Source organism: Manis pentadactyla, chromosome 5 (genome assembly GCF_030020395.1).
Source record: "Manis pentadactyla isolate mManPen7 chromosome 5, mManPen7.hap1, whole genome shotgun sequence".
NCBI lineage: Eukaryota > Metazoa > Chordata > Mammalia > Pholidota > Manidae > Manis > Manis pentadactyla.
This window is the reverse complement of record NC_080023.1, coordinates 62568518-62589948: the sequence shown is the minus strand read 5'-3', so window position 1 is coordinate 62589948 and position 21431 is coordinate 62568518. Positions and strand designations below refer to the sequence as shown.

Genomic DNA, 21431 nt, shown 5'->3' with positions numbered 1-21431 from the left:
CTCCCGGCTAGGTGGGAGCCAGACTTACCCGGAACGGGTTCCCGCACATCGGCCGGGTCACTGGGGCTGCGGGCTGAGAGCACACGGAGGAGAGGGCGGTGACGTCTGCATCAGGTTTGAAGGTAGAAAAGGAATTCCATGGGTGAAACAGAGATGGAAGAGCAATCTAGGCAGAGAGAACATTATGGGCAAATGCATGAAGGCATGAAATGACATAATGTGACCTCAGAGGTACTTGTTGGAGTAAAAGTGCAAAGGAATTAGAGCTAAGGAAGGGGTCAGAGCAGACAGGCAGAGCCAGACAGCGTGGAGCCAGCAAAAGATATGAGGTAGAAGACTGTTGTCATCAAATTTACATTTTAGTAGGACGGTGCCAGCAGGTAAGAGAAAGGCAAGACTAATGGGATGAAGGCCAACCGGTTAAGGCGGGCTTTGGGCAGTGGTCCCAGGAAGTGGGATGAGAACTCCGACTAAGGCAGTGGCAATGAGAATGAGAGGAGAGGGAAGAATTAAGAATACTCTTGGAGATTGAGTCACGGTGCCCAGTGATTGGAGGGGTTGTGTATGGGTTTCAGGTTTTAAGTTTGTGCTATAGGAGAACAATGATACCAGCAAGTGAGAGGAAAACCAGAAGGAGGGGCAGGTTTGAGGGCCGGAGGGTGAGATTGTAGTCAGTGCGAGAGTGTCTGTCAGGATGGCACTGGGACATCCGTGGAGCTGCCTGGATGGACAGAGGTATATCATAGCAAAGAGGCAGGTCTTGGCTCTGTTTGTTCCCTTTATATGTAAATCTATCCATCATACATAAATATGCAAATAGTTGAATACGTGTGTGTGTGTGTGTGTGTGTGTGTGTGTGTGTGTGTGTATTCTTGTATATGAATGGTGAGTGTGGGCCAGGTATTATGATAGTTACTGGAAGTAAAAAGTCAGCGAGGACACATGGCAGCCTCCAGTTACTTACTGCATCATGGAGATTCATCTGCCCACAGACAGTGGTTAGATCTGTTGGGGTGGATAGGACCACCCAAGGAGGTTGTTGAAGATGAAATAGATGTGAGGCAATTATACTGTCTGGGAAAAACCGTAAACAGTAAGCAAGTAGAGGAAGAGGATCCAACGTGTAAGCAGATGAAAAAGAAAGGGTCAGATCCCTGTAAATACATATGTACATCTAGTTTCTATAACAAATGATGATGTGACTAAATGAAGTATCTCCCAGATCTAAAATTCTGTGATCATTAATAATAAATATATTTCATAACAATGGGATAGAAAAAAGTAATTGTCTCTTACTGATTTTCACATTGTACAGAGGACTATGAAGTCTTAAAAAGGAATTTTCAAAACAAAATGGAAGAAATGGAAACTACTACAAATAAACTGAAAATGCAATTAAAATCTGCACAGTCTGAACTAGAACAAACAAGAAGTATGTTAAAGTCAATGGAAGGATCTGACGGTCATGGTATGCTGTATTAGATTTTTTTTCTTCTGTTTTTTTAATTCTATTGGTCTAGATTTATTAAAACACAAACCTGGATACGTTGCCTGCCACCTCTTCACAGTGTCACAGTGTCACAGTGAGAGATATACAGCAATAGGTATCAATGATGGGTGTTATATAGCAGTAGTTCTACTCAGGTTCTTTTAGGGAAATTGCTATGTGCTTTATGTAATCCCTAAAGTATCTGAGACTTTCTTTTCCTGGAGCTATTTCAGTAATTTCTAACAGACCTCAATGTACCTGCCAATTAATTATCTTTAGGGAAATACTGATATAAATACAAGTTACCAGTAATTTTCATTCAACCCCTTACTTTTCACCTGTTTATTACCTTCATAAACCTAATTGTCAGCTCTTGATTCCTTGTCTGTGATAAAAATGGGAAGGAGCCCCGGGGATTGAACTGCTAGACTGACAGGTTCCTTCTCACTGCTTAGACATGTTCCCTTCTTACCTTGCTGATGACCGCATTAATTTAGAGAAGAGAAGATTATTTGCTATTTCATATTATTTACATCATTATTGGTATGGCTATATTAGCTGACTTAAAGAATAAATATTTAAATAAAGACAACATTTTTGTTTCTCAATATTTTTTACTGTCAAAAGATTGATGTGTGTGCTTGCTTCAGCAGCACACACACTAAACCTGGAACAGTAACAGAGAAGATTATCAGGGCTCCTGCACAAAGATGGCATTGAAGTGCTTAAAGCCTTCCATACTTTGTGCCCTTTTTGGAGGTTTGGCTCTTTCTTTGCTGGTTGACATCAAGAAAATGATGGGGTTTGGAGAAGCCACTCAAGATGCTCATTTGGGGTCTGTCCACCCACCAAAAAGTCCCTTTCTCAGGGCCCCCCAGGCACATCCACAACTGCCCCAGGCACATAGCAATTTTTAAACTGACAAAGTAATCCTGTGTTGGCATCCAAATGCTTGTTTTCATTGAATGAAATCATCTTAAAATAAAAAAAGATTTATTTTTAAAAATTACCTTTGAAGGCCAACCATGATCCATTAATCAAACAAGAATTCTTCAGAGTGGTGAGCAAATGATGTCAGACTTTTGATCTGTTAATAAATTAATGCCTTGTACATGTATTAACCCTATTTTTTAACAGCTTAGCTATAGGAACTATATCCTGTTAGCAAGTCAGACCATTCATCCTCTTCAATTTTGTTTTTAAAGAATTTTTAAAGTTTTTAAAGCAAGGTAGATTTTCTTTTTTTTTCCTTTTTATCCTCTAAGCTATATTTGGACCTGATGCAAAGCAGTGGCATTTTCAAGCCTCTTTCCTCAGCTGACTGTAAGAAACAACATAGGGTCTCTGAATTTTCAAGCAAAGATGAGCTCCATATATCTTTTCAATGGTCTGTCATGTCTTCAGTATTTAGTGCTTGTTACATATCTAGGACACTCTCATCCTGTAACTAGTCCTACTAAAGTAATCTCATATATGCTAATGCTGCTGTCAATTTGACTGTCGAAATAGTAGTGAGTTCTAAGCACATAACAATAACCATGAGAATGAAAACAGAATAGTTTCAGATATCACTGGAATCTTTAAAAAGATCACTAATAGTAGATGTCTTGTGTAGTGTTTTAAATATGAGTTCTAGAAAAATACTTTAGTAAAAATACTGTATACATTATTCATTATATGGCTATATATTTTTATGAATGTATTTCCTATATTTATAAGTATGAGTTTGGTCAGTATTATTTATTAATGTCAAATTATGGTCAGTGAAATTTTTTTCAGTAGCAAGAAAATCGCAAAACATTACTCTTTCTCTCTCTCTATATATGTATTTCTCAGCTCAAAATCTCTGAGTAATTGCCGGAAATTGTTATATCCTAATACTGTGAAATCTGAAGATTTTCCATGATCATTCCCTTGAAACTGTCCAGTTGCCTTGGAGAATCTTACTTCTCATCTTCTCATAAAGTTTAGCCACCAAATTATTGTAACCTCTCAAAATCTAGAAACTTTAAAAACTAAGGCACAATTTGCTCCCTCTGTTTTTTTCCAGCTATGAAAGTGGCAATGGGCATGCAGAAGCAAATCACAGCGAAGAGAGGTCAGATTGATGCCCTTTGCAGCAAGATAGAGTTTTTGGAAGAAGCAATGACAAACGCAAATAAGGTGAGTCCCTGTTCTGGGTGGGGCAGGGGCAGGCAGTGTGTTCACTTGTTAACATATTACAAGACTGAATAAAACAGCCGAAATGCAGAGTACTCTGGAGAAAAGAAAGAGGTGATTTCTGACTGAGAGAATGAGGGAAAAGTTCCTGGAAGAACATCTGAGTAGGATCTTGAAAAGAGGTAATACTTTAAATTCAGGAAATGGGCACAAGGACATCCCTGGTAGAGACAGGAAATGATTGCTAACAAGCACAGACAGTTGTGCTATAATGCACCATATGTGTTCCTGAAGTCACTGTGCTCTGTGCACAGGGTTTAGAGTAACAGTGGGATTAGGAGCACCATGCTAACAAATTTTGTCCATGACAAAAAAAGTAAGAGCCTAATGAAAATGGTAGCACAGTTTACACATGTTATATAGTTAAGAGAACATAAGTAATACAATAAATATGGCCCTTTATCTTTAAAAAGACCTGAAGCTTGCTTTTGGAAGTGTGTGTCGAAAGGTTACAGCTTGTGAGTTACTGTGAAGGGGTAGAAAGAGGGCTTTCTATAACACCAGATATGCATGGGTACAGCTCATAAGACAAGGCAAACCGAGGTAGTTGGTAGATATTTGAGAGAGTATGCATGTATGCTTTTTGTGTATTCCTGTATAGCTCTGTCTAGCTGGGTGCAGTTTTCTGAATTGATCTAGTATTTCTCATAAATGAAACTGCACATAATAAATGTGAAGTTTGTGCTATGCTCAAATGTTCCCTGATATTCAATCACTTTGGAACAAATTTGCATTTTCAAAAGAACTGATTGTAATAGAGGTGAGACAGTAAGGAGCTTAAGTAGAAAATAGTAAGTGCAACTAGAATAATTGCTTTCCCCATACCCCAAGTGAACTGTGAAGTCCTTTTTTTAGAATGAGGCTAAATATTAACAAATACATACGTACTACTCCTCAGATGAACTGATACCCTCTTTTCTCTTATTTTCCATTTTTTTTCTCCTCTCCTTTACTCTTATCCTAAATTTGTTCTTTTCTTCTTCCATTATTTCCTACTTGGAACCTAAAACAGTGCTTCTCCTCCTCCCCAAGACACTTAGGGTATTAAGAGGTTACTGCCTGCTGTCATCAGAGATGCCTGCCCCCTAGTCAAAGGACAGTATTCATCAAAGCTCAGTGACATTCCCTTCAAACAGAATGGAAGGATGCAGTTTGCAAAATGAATCCCTCTTTCTTTTGAAGGCTTTTCTGCCTAACTCATCAAGAAAAGGAAAAATTATTTGCACCCAAAATGTTTATTTGCAATATTGATAACTTCTGCCTTGTTTACATTAAACTTTTTCTCTATGAAAAGGAAATATATTTAAAGAAATACAGACTCAGTAAGTTGAGGTCTGTATTTGGACTACTATGTGTTTCTTTTTGTCCACGTATTCCATTATGTTTTTTTAAAAGGAATGAGCTAATTTTTCATATCAGTAAGCTTATTTTCATCATTGGACCCTAAGTGCCTTGTGGGCAGGAATTGTGTGTCCCATTTTTTATGTGAGAGGATCTGCACTAGGCATTTGTGAAATGAATAGTCAACCTTGAAACAAAACAGAAACCCATAAAGCTTTCAAATAAATGCCTTCTTTAAATCTCTTCTGTCATTTTAAACAAGTTTCAATAAAATTTGGTGTATAATTACTCAATCTCAGTTCACAACACTGTCTCTTTTTATGACACCATAGTTACATATTTTGTAGGTTTCATGAAAGACATATCAAGCCTAGAAGAAGTATATTACTAGTAGTGATAAAAATGAGAGTACATGGTATCATAATTCTAGCAGCTCCCAACTCCAGCTCAGAGGCAATTAAATGGAATATAAATTAAACTATAGTTCAACTGTTATATAATAGTTTATATTTCCATCACATCTCAACACTTATGTCAGCATATTATTTGTGATACTTTCTCCTCTATAATGTAGGAAAAGCATTTTTTAAAGGAAGAGAAGAATCAGTTAAGCCAGGAATTGAATACTGTTTCAACAGAAAAAAACAAGATGGCTGGAGAACTAGAAGTCCTGAAATCTCAGGAACGCCGTTTAAAAGAGAAGGTTGCTAATATGGAAGCTGCTCTTGATAAGGTAGCTAATAACAAAAAATAAAGTAGTTACCAACTAAATAGCTATTGAATAAATAGAATTGTTTTGAATGAAAGCTCCATGTTGACAGGAACCAAATCTGTACTATATCTCAACCACCTAGCACAAGGAAAACCCTATCTTATAGAGAAGGCTCTTATGAGCTTTAAAAACATAGTTATAAAATCTCCTTTTTACAAAATTTTCTTATTCAGGCTAACCCAGTCACAAGAGCAGTAAGATAGATATAAAACACAAGATGCTCCTGGTATCCTTAGTGAACTGAATAAATAAGAATGTCTTAAATCTAACTTACCACCAGGAATGACATGAACAATAGGTAGAATACAGTCTGTTAATAACATCAATAAAATGATCAAGTTACATTAATGTCTGGCACCTTGTGGAGTCCAGGAAATGAAATGCAGGTAGAAAGCACAGGTTAAAGAATGAGAAGGATTGAAGACCCTGTGTTTGTCAGTGAACTTTATTATAGAGGAATAAATCTTCATGTCACCTGAAAATTCTAGGCTAAAAGTACTCAAACTTGTTCTTGATCCTTCAGAAATCAGACCTCATGGTTAGATAAAGTGATCTGTGATCCCATTTATGCCAACTTTGGTCTTAAAACATGATATACTAATTCAGTGAATTTCAGGTATGGTTACTTTTATGTAAACTTTTTTTTACATTACTAATGTTATTTGCTTATTTCTGCCTTCATTCATTCTGAGTGCCGTCTACATACTAAATGCTATGTAGATGCTGGGGATATAGGGGATAAAAACATGATCTCCAATTGTCCTCGGTTTATTGAATAAAACAGATAAATAGATGTAGTACAGTGTTCTAAGAGTAGCAGAAGCTTCCTTGAAGAGATGGTAGCTCTGTATTTATAGGTTAATAAAATTAGATTGCATAAAGAATGGAGGGTAAACCACATGTGGTTGCTTGATTGTAGGCATCTTTGCAGTTTGCAGAATGCCAAGATGTAATACAACGTCAGAAACAAGAGTCTGTGCGCCTAAAACTTCAACATACTTTGGATGTAAAAGTAAGGTCTTTTTTTACATCATAAGTAATGGTTTAAGCAAAAATAATGCCTTTGTTTGATATATTTTTCATTTGCCTGAGATAGCTTCAACTATACTTTTAACATGGTCCAATACTAGCAATTATAAAATCTACATAAACATAATTACCTATCAACATACAATACCTACCTTTTTCATAGAGAGTACCAAATCGAAGCACCATGCATTATGTTAAGTTTATAATAAGTGAGGGAAACACAAAAGGACCTGTTTTGGGGATACCTGAGGGAAGTTTTGCATATGGAAGGGTGTCAAGCAAGTACAAAGGCCCAAAGTGCAAGTGTGTTTGACTTGTTTGGAGAATAGCAAAAATGATTAAATCTGCATGACAAAAACATGTTTTGTTTAAAAACAGTATATTTTCTGCTGAAATATATGTCTGTTTTCCAGTATATTTTAAAGTTGCAGGCATAGCTTAAAACTGCATAGTCTCAATTTTGGATATGATACTGTCACAAGCTAGAGCCCTCCATAGTTGTAGAGGATCTTTCTCGGTGGTATGTGACAACTAGCATGTCTTTGGCAAAAGTTAGAAACCAGTGTAGAAGCCTACAACCCTAGGTATATTTTCACATCTGGAATGCTTTTATCAACCAGAAGTGTGAGGCATCTTCCTAAGCACATGCTTAGTCCTCAAAGAGTAACTTTAGATACCCAGAATCATCTTGCTTTTTAGTTTGGTTTATAACTTTGTAGATGTTCAACATGTAAGACTGAAATTATGTTTTCAGAAATAATATTTTGATTTCACAATTCTAGTCGTAGGTTGACAATTACTTTGCTCATATCTGTATTGTTTTCCAGGAACTGCAGGGTCCTGGATACACCTCAAATTCTTCTTTGAAACCACGTGTTCTACAGTCCTTTGCTGCCCATTCTCATTCTAATATACCATCTTCGCAGTCTACAGCCAGCTTCCTGTATCATGTAAGTAACTAGTCAAGTAATCCATGATGCAAATGACCTAACATGTAAATAATTTTAAATTCAGAAGAATTTCACTAAATAATATGTCAATAATGATGATATTTTCAATTACTAGATTTTAGATTTATACAGACCAGATGAATGAAAATGTTTACTATTTGGTGTTTTCTCTAGGGAAAACAAATATTGAAATATCCAATGAGATAAATGTTAACAACAATTGTTTAAGTTATTTAATAGCCTTACGTTCAATTCTTGCCATCCAAGCATTTCCAGATTACAAAGTAAATACTGAGATGGGTGAAATAAGTATCGCTTCAAATGCCAAAGCCAAAGGAGGGGTGTATCTACTCTTCCAACAAGATGACAGTGATTTGCTGTGTATTGTTTCTTCATGAACTATATGTGAACTCCTATAATCATACAATTTTATTAATCATTAAGATGTTTTTATTCCCTTTAGTTAAAATGTTAGAGATTTTGAAAATTTTTTCATTTAACTTTTCATAATTTAAAAGCTCAGGAAAAAAAAATATGTGTCAGGCTTTGTCTCCTCTGAAGGTACAAATTTTGGAACCACTAATCCCCTGCAACCAGAACTCAGCTCCACCTCTAAAGAAATGAGACTTACTTCATAAACCACACATGAAGATCACTTTCATTAGTTGACAGTCCTACCATGTCATGGCAGTAGGACCACCAGTGATCTGCCAGGTCTCCACCTGTGCTGTTTAAATGAAAGGCACGAACTGGGAAATGACTGCAAATTAAAATGGACACCTCTCATGCACTCCAGGTGTGTGTACTGAAAACACACTGTCACACAGCAAGTAATAAACATTCTATCAAACAATAGAATATTAGAAGTTAAACATTGTTCTCTCCGGAGACTGGAAGTTGGAGGTAGGTGGAAGACAGGCAAGAGACTGCTGTTTTTTGTTTTGTTATAGAATCATTTTACCTTTAAGCTATGTACATATAACAGTGATAACAAATTAAATTAATTAAATTAAACCCTCCTCCCAGAGTAACTCCACAAACCAAACAAGAGACAGGGAAGAACACTGACCAGGAGTCACTGAGACCCCAGATGTGACTCTCACTGCCTCGTGTGACCTCAGAAAGCCAGTTAAGTATGGTGCCTTACTCTTCATTTCTAATGAGGAATCTGGACTAGCTGATCTCTAGGGTCATCTGGAAAGATCAGCTCTGAAATTCCATGACTTTTCATTTTGCCTGCCTGCTTAATAGACAGCCTTTACTTGATTACAGATAATCTCATCCATCACTGAAAAAGTACCAGTCATCAGTCTATTGAATTAAAATTTTAATAATTCTAACAGCAAAATGAGCTATGTTTTCTAAATAGACTGTCAAGCATGCTTTCTGCAATTAATTTTTTTTCTTAAAAATGTTTATTATCTAATTTAACACAATAGCATACATTCTTTGTTTTGCTCATGGATGTGGCCCAAGTACCTAGAACAGTATCTAGCATCTAGTTAGATATTCCATAAATATTTGTCTAATAGGTGAATAAGTTGAATTCATTGTTAGAACATTGTGTTCAAATTTCTATTGTTTCCAGTGTTTCTACTGATAAGTAAGTTTTAAGTCTTCTTGTTGCTCTTTTGGAGGTAATTTTTTCCCTGACTGCTGTTAAGATTTTCTCTTTGTTTTAGCTTATAGCAGTTTGTGATGTGCTTAGGTGTGGTCTCTGTCTTTATATTTCTTGGCAATCACCCACCTTTCTGGATTTGTAGGTTGATAGCTTTCATTGATTTTGAAAATTTTTTAATTCTTTACCTTCTCAATTATTTTTCCTACCTTACTCTCTTGTTTCCTTCTGGGACTTATACTATTAAGTAACATTTTTTAAATGGTGTAAAATAACTCTGTTGTCTGAATCCCCTGTGGATTCATTGTTTCTTTTGGTTTCTAATCATGTTCTCTGGTCTCTTTGTTGTTTTTTTTTCAACACTTAACTTTTTTTAGAGCAGTTTTAGGTTCACAACAAAACTGAGAAGAAGGTACAGAGATTTCCCACATACACTCTGCCACCACATCTGCACAGCCTCCCCCATCATCACCACCACTGACCTGAATGGCACATTTGTTAACAAGGGTGAACCTACATTGACACATCATAAGCACCCAAAGTCCATAGTATATGTTGGAATTCACTCATGGTGACATACATCCTATGGATATAGACAAATGTACAGCATAACATCCATTGTCATATACTACACAAAGTATTTTCACTGCCCTCAAAATCCCCTGTGCAATTCCTCTTCACCCCTCCCACTCACTCCCACACCTGCCAACCAGTGACCATTTTATTGTCTCCATAGTTTTGCCTTTCCCAGAATGTCATATATGGTAATTTTGATCATATGATAATATATTTTTAGTTTTGTAAGAAACTGCCAAACTGTCTTCCAAAGTGGCTGCACCATTTTGTATTCTCATTAGTAATGAACTGAGAGTTCCTGTTGCTCCACAGCCTTTTCAGCATTTGGTGGTGTTAGTCTTCTGGATTTGGGCCATTCTAATAGGAGTATAGTAGTATCTCATTGTTGTGTTACTTTGCATTTCCCTGCTGACATGTGCTGTGGAACATCTTTTCATATGCTTACCTGCCCTTAAGGTCTTGGCTCATTTTTTCATCATTTGCTTCCTTTTAAAATAATTAAGTTCTGAACATTGAATATGAAAAATTACATAAGTAATTTTGGATTCTAGATTTTTTTTTTCATAGAGGATTTATATTTGCTTCTGGCTGGTAGCTAAATTGAGGGCACAAACAATCCCACATCACCTTAATTCATTTGAGAAAGGAGATGATTCAGATTAAGGCTCTTATTCCCAAAGCCTAAGGTTTACCAATTATATTCCATTTCTTTGATATAGTTTCAGTTTTTAATGCCTTTAGCTTCTTGATTCTCAAAAAGCTCATCTCACTTTCTCAGTCTCTCAGCTGCTGCTTTAGAATGTTCCTGAAAAAAATATTCCCCAAATGCCTCTTTTCTCTAGATTTCCTTTTGTTTGAGATTTTGGCCCCACCAATATGTACTGTGTCAGTAGCTCTGTAAGGTTATCAAGCAGACTAAAAACTAAATTTATTTACTTTTCTAGTGCATTTGAACAGAAGGGTTGATCTACCACTACTGGAAAAAGTCCTCTGCTGTTATCCATTGCTCATTTTAGACATTTTAGATATTATCTATAAACTTCTGCTAAGGAATATAAAAATTTAACTCTCTTTTAACCTGACATACATATATACACACATATACATATTTCTTTTCCCTGTGTGATCCCCCCTATATAATCATCTCATACATTTTGGTTAAGTCACATTGAGAGCTTAAATTATTATGACTATGTAAATATTGTTCCCTATCTGAACTTTGCAGTGAACTGTGACTATATTGCCTTTTTGCCTTTAGATTTAATAATTGTTTGTTTTACTTTGCTTATTTTTCTACATATCTAGAACTAGTTAACCCACAAAAATTTTCTGGAAAAACTATAAAATTTCTTTTAATATGAGCTAAGTAATCAGATATTTTATCAGTTCCTTTATTTGTTTATATAGTCATATATTATGTATCATGTCTTTTAAAGCCCTCTATATTCCTGTTCTATTCTGGGTTGCTGTCTCTAGGCTTGCTGTGTGGTTGCCTTCTTGAATTTCCTTTCTACTGTAATTCTGGGAAGTCTCTTCTTTTTTTCTCTTTTAGGTTTAATTCCCTTTCTTGGTTTATTTATTTCTTTTTGGAGCATATGATGCAGCAGCTAACTGTGAAAGGGTGCATTTCATTAAGTGTTTTAAAACTTTGCATGTCTGAAAATACTTTTATTCTTCACTTACATTTGACTGATGCTCAGTTTCACTGATGTTGTGTCATTTGGGTTCCAGAGCCTTTGTATGTGAACTGCTTTTGTTTTTGTTTTTTCTTAAAGCTTCTAGGGTCTTTTCTTTATTTCTGGAATTCATTTCGGATAATCCCTGCTAGGGGTCTTCTCTTCATGTTGCCAGGAACTTACTTGGCTCTTATGCTTTTTCATTCTCAGAAATCTTCTTGTACCATTTATTTGATCATTTTCATTTTCTTCCTCATCTTCTCAGTTTTCCCTTTCTGGAATTCCTGTTACTCACCTATTAGACCTCTTGGATTGATTCTCCTATCTTACTTAATTTTGACTTCCATTTTCCATCTCCTTATTTTTAATTCCCACTTTTTGGGAAGTTACCTTAAGTCTACCTTCCAAACATCTTTTAAATTTTTTCTGATATCATATATATTTTTTAATATTCAGGAGCCCTTTTTAAATTATTTAAATCTTTATATAATGTTCTTGTTCTTTCATGGATGAGATACTTTCTCATTTCTGTCTAAGAATACTAACTTCAGGTTTTTAGTAATTTCTTCTGTCACCTGAATTACTGATGTTTCTTCAAATCCACTTTCTCTGTTTGTTTTGATGTCTGACTTCCTTGTTAGAGAGTTCCCTTCAAGGTTTTGTGATCACTGGGTCTCCATTCACATTGAAGATATAGGCCCTAAAAAGTCAATTAAAAGTTCTTTGTAAGGTTGACAGGATTTGTCAACTTATAGTAGATGGTTAGATATTGTTTTTTATGGAGGGACTCAAAAATTATCCATAGGTCTCTTCTCATAGTCCTATCAGTTTCTCTAAAGAGGAATTTTCTTACTACTGATTTGTATTTGTAGATCCAATTTACAGTGTTCTGAGAGGGGAGTGGCGTGGGGAGGCTGGGGAATCTACCTGTGCAATCTCACTTCACGCTCCTGTGCTCAGTTTGCAGCCTTTCTCCTGCTGTGCCACATGTCCCTTTGGGGCCTAAAGTTCTCTGGTTCAACCTCATGCAGAGATTAAGTCTCTAAATTCACTTAGGGGAAAAGAATGAGTAGTTACCTGACTGTGGGGAGAGTTCTGGGATTCTCACAGCTTCTCTCAGGGACTTTTAGCCAATCCTCCCATTTTGCTACCCTATCTCTTACCCTAGCTTTAGAATACATGAACCCTCCAATTTCTGAGCTTTTCTGGAATACTCTGATGCAGAGCAGCTTGCTTCTTGTTGTCATTTAAAATTTTAGCTTTCTTTGTTCTGCTAAATCAATCATGAATTATCCATTTGCTTCCCATCTCCCAAAATTTTGTTATCATTACTCGTTTAATGTTATCTGTCCTTCTTGTTAATTCTTTTAGTGTCATTTTAGTGGTGCTTCAGATACAGTAGAAATAAATGCTAGGTATTATGTTGAGAAGTAGGATATTACTGTTTGCATTATCCTTCATTACCCTTCCTTTATCTTGTCTCATTTTAGTCTTCTTGTTCCATGATTCTAACAATAGCTGGTATTTACTGAATACCAGGCAGAGTGCAAAGTTCTTTCTGTAGATTATCTAATTTATTCCTCACAGCTACTCACATGAGATAAGTGCTATTATCATACCTATTTTACAGATGAAGAAACTGAGGCTTAGAGAAGCTAAGTGACTTCCATAGAGTCCACACACAAAAACACAGTTGTGCCAAGATTTAACCAAGGCAGCCTGAAATTAGAGCCTGTGTTTTTAACCATATACTGTACTGCTTCTCTACCCTACATTGCTGAATGCTGTTTATAAAAAATAATTTAAGTAATTGATGATGTAAATATTCTGTCTGAATTAATATTGTATGGATTTATACTATTTTAGAGCTTCAAAGGCATTTAAAATTACCCAGTTGATTCCCCTTATGCTATAGGTGAGAAAACAGAAAAACTACGTAATATGATTTGGTTCGAGTACAAACATCGCAAACATGTATGTATGTATGTGTTTGTATATATACATACACACATATACACATGTAATTGGTATTTTGACATAGAATTATCTTAGATTAATGTTCCATAAAGGTTCTTTTAGCATATAGAAATGAAATAGTTCTAGGATAATGTAATTTATTTTATTCATATATCAAATTCTATACATGTGCTGTGCAGTTTGTGCTACCTGTGCTTGATCGGTGCCACTGAGGCGCCCGTGATATGTACGAGAGCTTTAGCAACACTCTATTTTTGTCTTGTTTCCTACTTACCCATTCTTGATATACAACATAAGTAATATATTTATATTCCAAAGAGTGTATTTATATTCCACTTTTATAACTGTCTTCTAACAGAAATACAACAATAAGAGATAGGTTTGGTCAGGCAGTCTCAAAATAGAAGAGTCTAATCAAACTGAATGAGATCAAGCTTTTATTTTTAGCTTTTTTGTTCATCTTCTATCTTTGGAGGATGGAGCTAGGCCCTGTTGAGAAGCACATACTCTCCCCAGACATTATGTATTTTACATCATTAACTCATAAGTTTGCCTGTGGTGGACTCAGGCCATTAGAGAGAACCATATTTGGAGAAGCTGCATTACAGACATAATTTAAGAATTATTTTAGAAACAAATCTAACATAATGTGATTTCAGAGTTGAAATGTAATAGGCAACAAATGAAATCACAAAATAAACCTTAATTTTAACAACAACAGTGCAAGTTTATGTTCTTCCCTTGAAACCAAAAGCTTGTAGAAGTTTTAATTTGAAACTGTATGTCCCCTACAAATAGCCATGGTGTGTATCCTAAGGGTCAAAGGACTGGAATGGGGAAGAGCAAGATTCTTTATTGGGCTCCAGAAATTTCAGGAAGAGCTTGTGTTTAATAATTTTTTAATTAGCCATAAGAGTCATATCTAAAGAATGTTTTAGAATTGTTCCTTTCATAGATATACTCTAATTTTAAAAATGTATTTTGCTCATTATAAATCAATATATTCCTTGTGAATTAAACAGTAAATAGTAAAAATAAATCAATGAAAGTATTACAAGGTATACAAAAAGAAAAAGGAAAATATAAAAATGTTGACTAAATAAAACTTCTTAATCACACAACAACCATAAATAAAATTAAGAAAAATCACAAGCTAGAAAAATATTTCCAATAGAGAAAGGGTTAATATCTATAATAGAGTTTTTACATACCCAGATGAAGATAGCATATACTCTAAAAAAATTGGTATGCTAAAAATATGGATACAGAATTCACAAATAAGAAATGTAAATATCCAATAAACATGAAAAATGTTCAAATTCACTTATAAACGAATAGCAGTAACTACATATCAAAGCAATTTTGTGTATAAAGTGGTCACATGGTAACAGGAAGGGTACAGTATTATGGGCACTTTTGTGATTCTGCTAATACACATAAATTGATACGACTTTTGTCATTTTTGTTTCCAAAGCCTATGATTCTTTTTTCTTTTAAATTAATAGACTTTATATTTCTAGTAGTTTCATGTTTACAGAATAATTGAGCAGAAAATATAGAGAGCTACCATAGACTCCCTTTGCCAGACTCAAGGTTCCCTTATTACTAACATGTTAAATTAGTGTGGTTCATTTGTTACAATTGATGAGCTAATATTGATATATTATTTTAACTACTAAAGTCTATAGTTTACATTGGGACTTATCCCTTGTGTTGTACATTCTAGGGTTTTAACAAGTGTGTAATAACATGTATCCACTATTACAGTGTCATGCAAAATAGTTTCACCACCCTTAAAATGCCCTGTGCTTCACCTAGTCATCCCTTCTTCCCTTCCCCTGAACCCCTGGCAACCAGTGGTCTTTTCACTCTCTCCATAGTTTTGCCATTTCCAGAATGTCATAAAATTGGAATCATATAATATGTAGTGTTTTTTTAGATTGGCTTTTTAGTAATATGCTTGCAAGTTTCCTTCATGTCTTGTCATGCCCGAATAGCTAATTTCTTTTCATCACTGAATAATATTCCATAGTATGGATGACCAGTTTGTTTATCCATTCACCTATTGAAGGACATCTTGGTTGCTTTTAGGTTTCGGAAATTGTGAATAAAGCTGCTATAAACAACTATAGGCAGGTTTTTGTGTGAACATAAGTTTTCAACTCTGTTGGATAAATACTAACGGGCATGATTGCTGGATGTTATAATAAGAAGATCTTTAGTTTTCTAAGAAACTGCCAAACTCTCTTCCAAGGTGGCTGCACCATTTTACAATCTCACCAGCAATGAATGAGAGTTCCTATTTCTCTACATCCTTGCTGTCATGGATTTTGGATTTGAGCCATTCTAATAGGAATGTAGTGGTATCTCATTGTTTCAATTTTCAGTTCTGCAATGACATATGATGTTGAGCATATTTCCACATGCTTATTTGCCATCTGTATACCTTCTATGGTGAGAGGTCTGTTCCATATTTTTGGCTATTTTAAAAATTGGGTTGTTTGTTTTCTCACTGTTGAGTTTTAAGTGTTTTATTGGTGTATTTTGGATACCAGTCCTTTATTAGATATGTGTTTTGAAAAGATTTCCTCCCAGTCTGTGGCTTGTCTTTTAAGTTTTATGAAGTCCAGCATGTTGATTTTTTTCTTTCATGGGTCATGCCTTTAGTGTTATATTTAAAAAGTCACCACTACCCCAAGGTCATCTAGATTTTTCTCCTATGTATCTTCTTAGGAGTTTTATAGTTTTGCATTTTGTATTTAACACTGTGATCCACTTTGAGTTAGTTTTTGTGAAAAATGTAAGGTATGATCTGGATTAATTTTCTGTACTCTTTGTCTATCCCTTGATTGACTTTGTGGGTAGTTGATTTGATTTTGCTTCTGCTTAGTAATTAATTTTTCTACTTTGCTGTGGTTTTATTTTCCCTGGTGACAGCTATTTAGCCTTAGGAGCACTTCTATCTACAACAGTCCCTCCAAAATGCACTGTAGAGGTGGTTTGTGGGAGGTAAATTCTCTCAGCTTTTGCTTATCTGAAAATTCCTTAATCCTCCCTTCAAATTTAAATGTAACCTTGTTGGGTAGGGTATTCTTGGTTCGAGGCCCTTATTTTTCATTGCATTAAATATATAATGCCACTCCCTTCTGGCCTGTAAGGTTTCTGTTGAGAAATCTGATGATAGCCTGATGGGTTTTCCTTTGTGTATAATCTTTTCTCTCTCTCTAGCTCCTTTTATAAGTCTGTCTTTATCCTTGATCTTTGCCATTTTAATTATAATATGCCTTGATGTTGTCTTCCTTGGGTCCCTTGTGTTGGGAGATCCGTGCACCTCCATGGCCTGAGAAACTATCTCCTTCCCCAGATTGGGGAAGTTTTCAGCAAATACCTCCTCAATGACACTTTCTGTTTCTTTTTCTCTCTTCTTCTTCTTCTGGTACCCCTATAATGCAAATATTGTTCCATTTGGATTGGTCACACAGTTCTCTCAATATTATTTCATTCTTACAGAGATCCTTTTTTCTCTCTGTGCCTCAGCTTCTTTGTGGTCCTTTTCTCTAATTTCTATTTCACTTACTGTCTCCTCTACCTCATCTAATCTGGTTTTACATCCCTCCATTGTATTTTTTGTTTCAGATACTGTATTTTTCAAAGTTATTATCTCTTTCTTGAAACTGTCCCTGAAGTCTTTAATATTTTTATGTAGCTCTGTGAGCATGTTAATGATTTTTATTTTGAAATCTTTATCAGGAAATCGGTGTGTTCAGTTTCACTTAGCCCTCTTTCTGGTGTTTGTGGGATTTTAGTTTGTACGTTGTTCTGCCACTTCATATTTGTATTGATTACTCTGGAATAATAACTTTGTGTAGGGGACACCGTCTAGTGCCCAGAAGCTCTACTCTCTGGAGCTGCCCAGCACCTGGAGTGATAGTGGGGTTTGCAGATGAGTGACACCAGTGCCTGTTAGGAGGAAAGAGCTCTTTCCTGCTTCCTGGTTGCAGTGCCTGCCTCCACTGTGGCTGAGCACACAGAGAGGAGCCTCTATGTTAAGCCCCTGTAGCTTCTGTAGGCAGAGCCACCATTTGTCTGGCCTGGTGCAATGGTGCAAGCAGCAGGTTTGCAAACTGGTAAGGGCCAGGCAGAAGGAGCATCAGGCTTTGTATCATGGTGGGGGGGTCTCAGCGTTCATTGCCAGCCAAGGGTTTGGAGCACTTGAAGCTCCTGAGAGTTCCCAATCTGCTGGGATGAGTGTACTGGGACGATTTTGTCCACCTGTCCTTTCTCCTGAGAAGAAATGCTCTGTATAATCCTTGCCCCTTTAGCAGCCCCCTTGCTGTTGGGAAGTGTTTCAAAGTGCCTGCATTTCTTTTGTCCATGAGTGACTGGTTGTGGGTACCTGTTCTCCACAAGTGGCTAGAATCTCAGTGTCTCTGAGTATTCTCCCTCTCTTTGCTTTCCAACCCCTGTAATCTCCAGAGCACCATGTAATGTGGGTTCACACTCCCACAGCAGATCTCCAGGGCTGAGTGTTCAGCAGTCCTAGGCTTCTACCCCCTTCCTACTCCATTTCTCTTCCTCCCGCTGGTGAGCTGGGGTGTGGGGAGGGCTTGGGTCCCACCAGATCACAGCTTTGGTACTTTACCCTTTTCCATGATGTTTTCTCTTTTCCCCAGATGTAGGCAGTCTTTCACAGTCTTATTTCTGGTTGCTCTTTCAGGATTCATTGTATTTGCTGCAATTTCATATTATATGTGGTTTTGGGAGGTTTCTGTCTCACTTTTCATGCCGCCATCTTTAAGCCTCTCTATTCAAACTTTCTTTTGATTGGTATTAGCATGTATATCTTTCTCCATCTGCTTCCAATCTATATGTATGTTTATATTTAAACTAGGTTTTTTATAGACAACATAAATTTAGTTGGGTCTTGTTTTTTGAGGCACACTGACAATCTTTGTCTTTTAATTGGTGTGTTTATATCACTGTCATTTAAAGTGTTATTCATGTAGCTATATTAGTATCTATCATATTTGTTACTGTTTTCTTGTCATTCTTCATTTTTGTTCCAGTTTTTGTCTCTCACTCTTTTTCTGCCTTTTGTGGTTTTAGGTGAACATTTTATATGATACCATTTTCTGTCTTTTCTTAGAATATCAATTATATTTCTTTTTTCCTTTTCTTAGTAGTTGTCCTAAAGTTTTCAGTATACATTTATAACTAATCTAAGTCCTCGTTCAAATAACTATATCATGTCACAGGTAGTACAAATGCCTTTAATAACAGAATAGTCCTAATTCTTACCTCCTGTCCCCTATATCGTTATTGTTATTCATTGCACTTATACATATTATAATACATATTTTATATTTTATAAAATATTTTAAAATAAAATACATTTAAAATTTTTAATAAATATATATTATGGTATATTATATATACATATATATTTAATCACATACATTATTCCTATGATTATTGGAATAAACTGTTGTTAGAACAATTAAGAAAAATAAAAAAGTTTTATTTTACCTTCATTTATTCATTCTTTAATGCTCTTCCTTTCTTTATAGATCTGAGTTTCTGACCTATATCATTTTCCCTCTCTCTGAAAAACTTCTTTTAACATTTCTTGTAAGGCAAGTCTATTGGCAACAATTCTCTCAATTTTTGTTTGAGAAAATCTTTATTTCTCCTTCACTTTTTTTTCTAAGTTCCAATTTTTATTACTAGATTAAACAAGTAGAAAATTGTGATGTTAAACTGCTACAAAAATTTCTAAACAATCAATCTCTATTTGTATCACTGAAGACCAATGACAAACAGTTTGCAGATCAGTATGGGCTTTCAGACTACACTTTTGAGTAGCACTGGTTTATAATTCACACTCATTTCCCTTTGGCCTTTCAAGAGACACTGATAACTACCTTAGAGGCAGAAAGGTTTGGAAATAAGACGTGCATAATATTGAGACCCTGGAAACCATTCACACCCATACAGATTACTGTTTACATTAACAGGAATTTGTCATTCTTCGTTTTTATCAGCAGCATAATTTTAACAATTCCAAAAACCTCTCACACAGATAGATAAAAGTTACAAATAACTTCGTTGTTCCTTTTTTTTTAACCTTGAATAGTAAAGACTGATGTTTATAAAGCATTTATAGTTTATACAATATTCCAGTCAGTTCCTACAATAACTTTAAATCTGGAAGTTAGTCCCATTTTGCAGATGAGAAAACTGAAGTTCCTAAAGATTAAAGTGACTTTTCCTAAGATCAGTAAGTGGTAATTAGGATTTTAACAGAGATCTTCTGCCTTTGGTTATGACATTTTTTTTTTTTTTAGATAATTATTTTTTATTGAAGGGTAGTTGACACACAGTATTACATTAGTTTCAGGTGTACAACACAGTGATTCATCATTTATATACATGATAATTCTAGGTACCAGCTATCACCATACCAAGTTGTTACACATTTTGACTATATTCCTTATGCTATACATTACATCCTGGTTACTTATTTATTTTACAATTGGAAGTGTGTACTTTTTTTTTTTTTGTGAGGGCATCTCTCATATTTATTGATCAAATGGTTGTTAACAACAATAAAATTCTGTATAGGGGAGTCAATGTTCAATGCACAATCATTAATCCACCCCAAGCCTAATTTTCGTCAGTCTACAATCTTCTGAGGCATAACAAACAAGTTCTTACATGGAGAACAAATTCTTACATAGTGAATAAGTTACCTGGTGAACAGTACAAGGGCAGTCATCACAGAAACTTTCGGTTTTGCTCATGCATTATGAACTATAAACAGTCAGTTCAAATATGAATACTCATTTGATTTTTATACTTGATTTATATGTGGATACCACATTTCTCTCTTTATTATTATTATTTTTAATAAAATGCTGAAGTGGTAGGTAGATACAAGATAAAGGTTGAAAACATAGTTTAGTGTTGTAAGAGAGCAAATGTAGATGATCAGGTGTGTGCCTGTAGACTATGTGTTAATCCAAGCTAGACAAGGGCCATAAAACATCCACGTATGCAGAAGGTTTCTCTCAGAACAGGGGGGGTGAGGTTCTAAGCCTCACCTCTGTTGATCCCCAATTTCTCACCTGATGACCCCCCTGCGACTGTGCCTGTCTTAGGTTGTTCCTCCCTTGAGGAATCTTACCCGTCTCTGGCTAACCAGTCATCTTCCGGGGCCATACAGGGAAATGCAAAGTTGGTAAGTGAGAGAGAAGCCTTATTGTTTGAAATGGTTAGCTTTTTACTTCTTTGCAGATTTATGCCCTGTAGCTTCTATGCCCAGCATTTGTCTTGAGGTATCTTTACCACTTGGAAGAATTATGATACTCGATAAATTTGATATGAGGCACGAATTCTATTTAGGGGTTGTAATTAGGAAGGAAGAAGAAAAGCTATAGAAGTAGCAGGTGGAAGAAAACATGGGAAGATTGATTATTTCTTTGACATATCTTCTTGTAGAGTAACTTCAGCATGTATAGGTTTTAAACTACTAATTAAATTGCACACACACATTAACATAATAGGAGTATAGTTACATAACCAAAGCAAACCTGTAATTACCAGCCGTCTCCAGTGAAACCAAGAAAACCAGTTAGGCACCTTAGGCATTTGTGAAAACTTATCTATGATATGGTGGATATTGTCCAACTGAACTTGAACAGTCTGAGAGAAATCAGACAAATTAAAACAACCCATTCCCGGGAACTGTTCACATCCCATATGTTCTTTTAACAGTAAATAGTCT

General features: G+C 35.6%; 1 protein-coding gene and 1 non-coding gene across 2 annotated transcripts in view; both read left to right on the top strand.

The window, feature by feature from the left end:
* CCDC158 (coiled-coil domain containing 158) overlaps positions 1 to 21431 on the top strand; it is a 74052-nt gene that overhangs the window by 30173 nt on the left and 22448 nt on the right. The window contains exons 12-16 of the mRNA XM_036896782.2: positions 1316 to 1468; positions 3540 to 3652; positions 5625 to 5783; positions 6742 to 6834; positions 7679 to 7801. Coding sequence (XP_036752677.2) covers positions 1316 to 1468; positions 3540 to 3652; positions 5625 to 5783; positions 6742 to 6834; positions 7679 to 7801 — 641 coding nt within the window. The remainder of the gene's footprint in view (positions 1 to 1315; positions 1469 to 3539; positions 3653 to 5624; positions 5784 to 6741; positions 6835 to 7678; positions 7802 to 21431) is intronic.
* Positions 2127 to 2234, top strand: LOC118918235 (U6 spliceosomal RNA). The gene has a single exon (XR_005027061.1). It is a non-coding gene; the product is annotated as a U6 spliceosomal RNA (small nuclear RNA).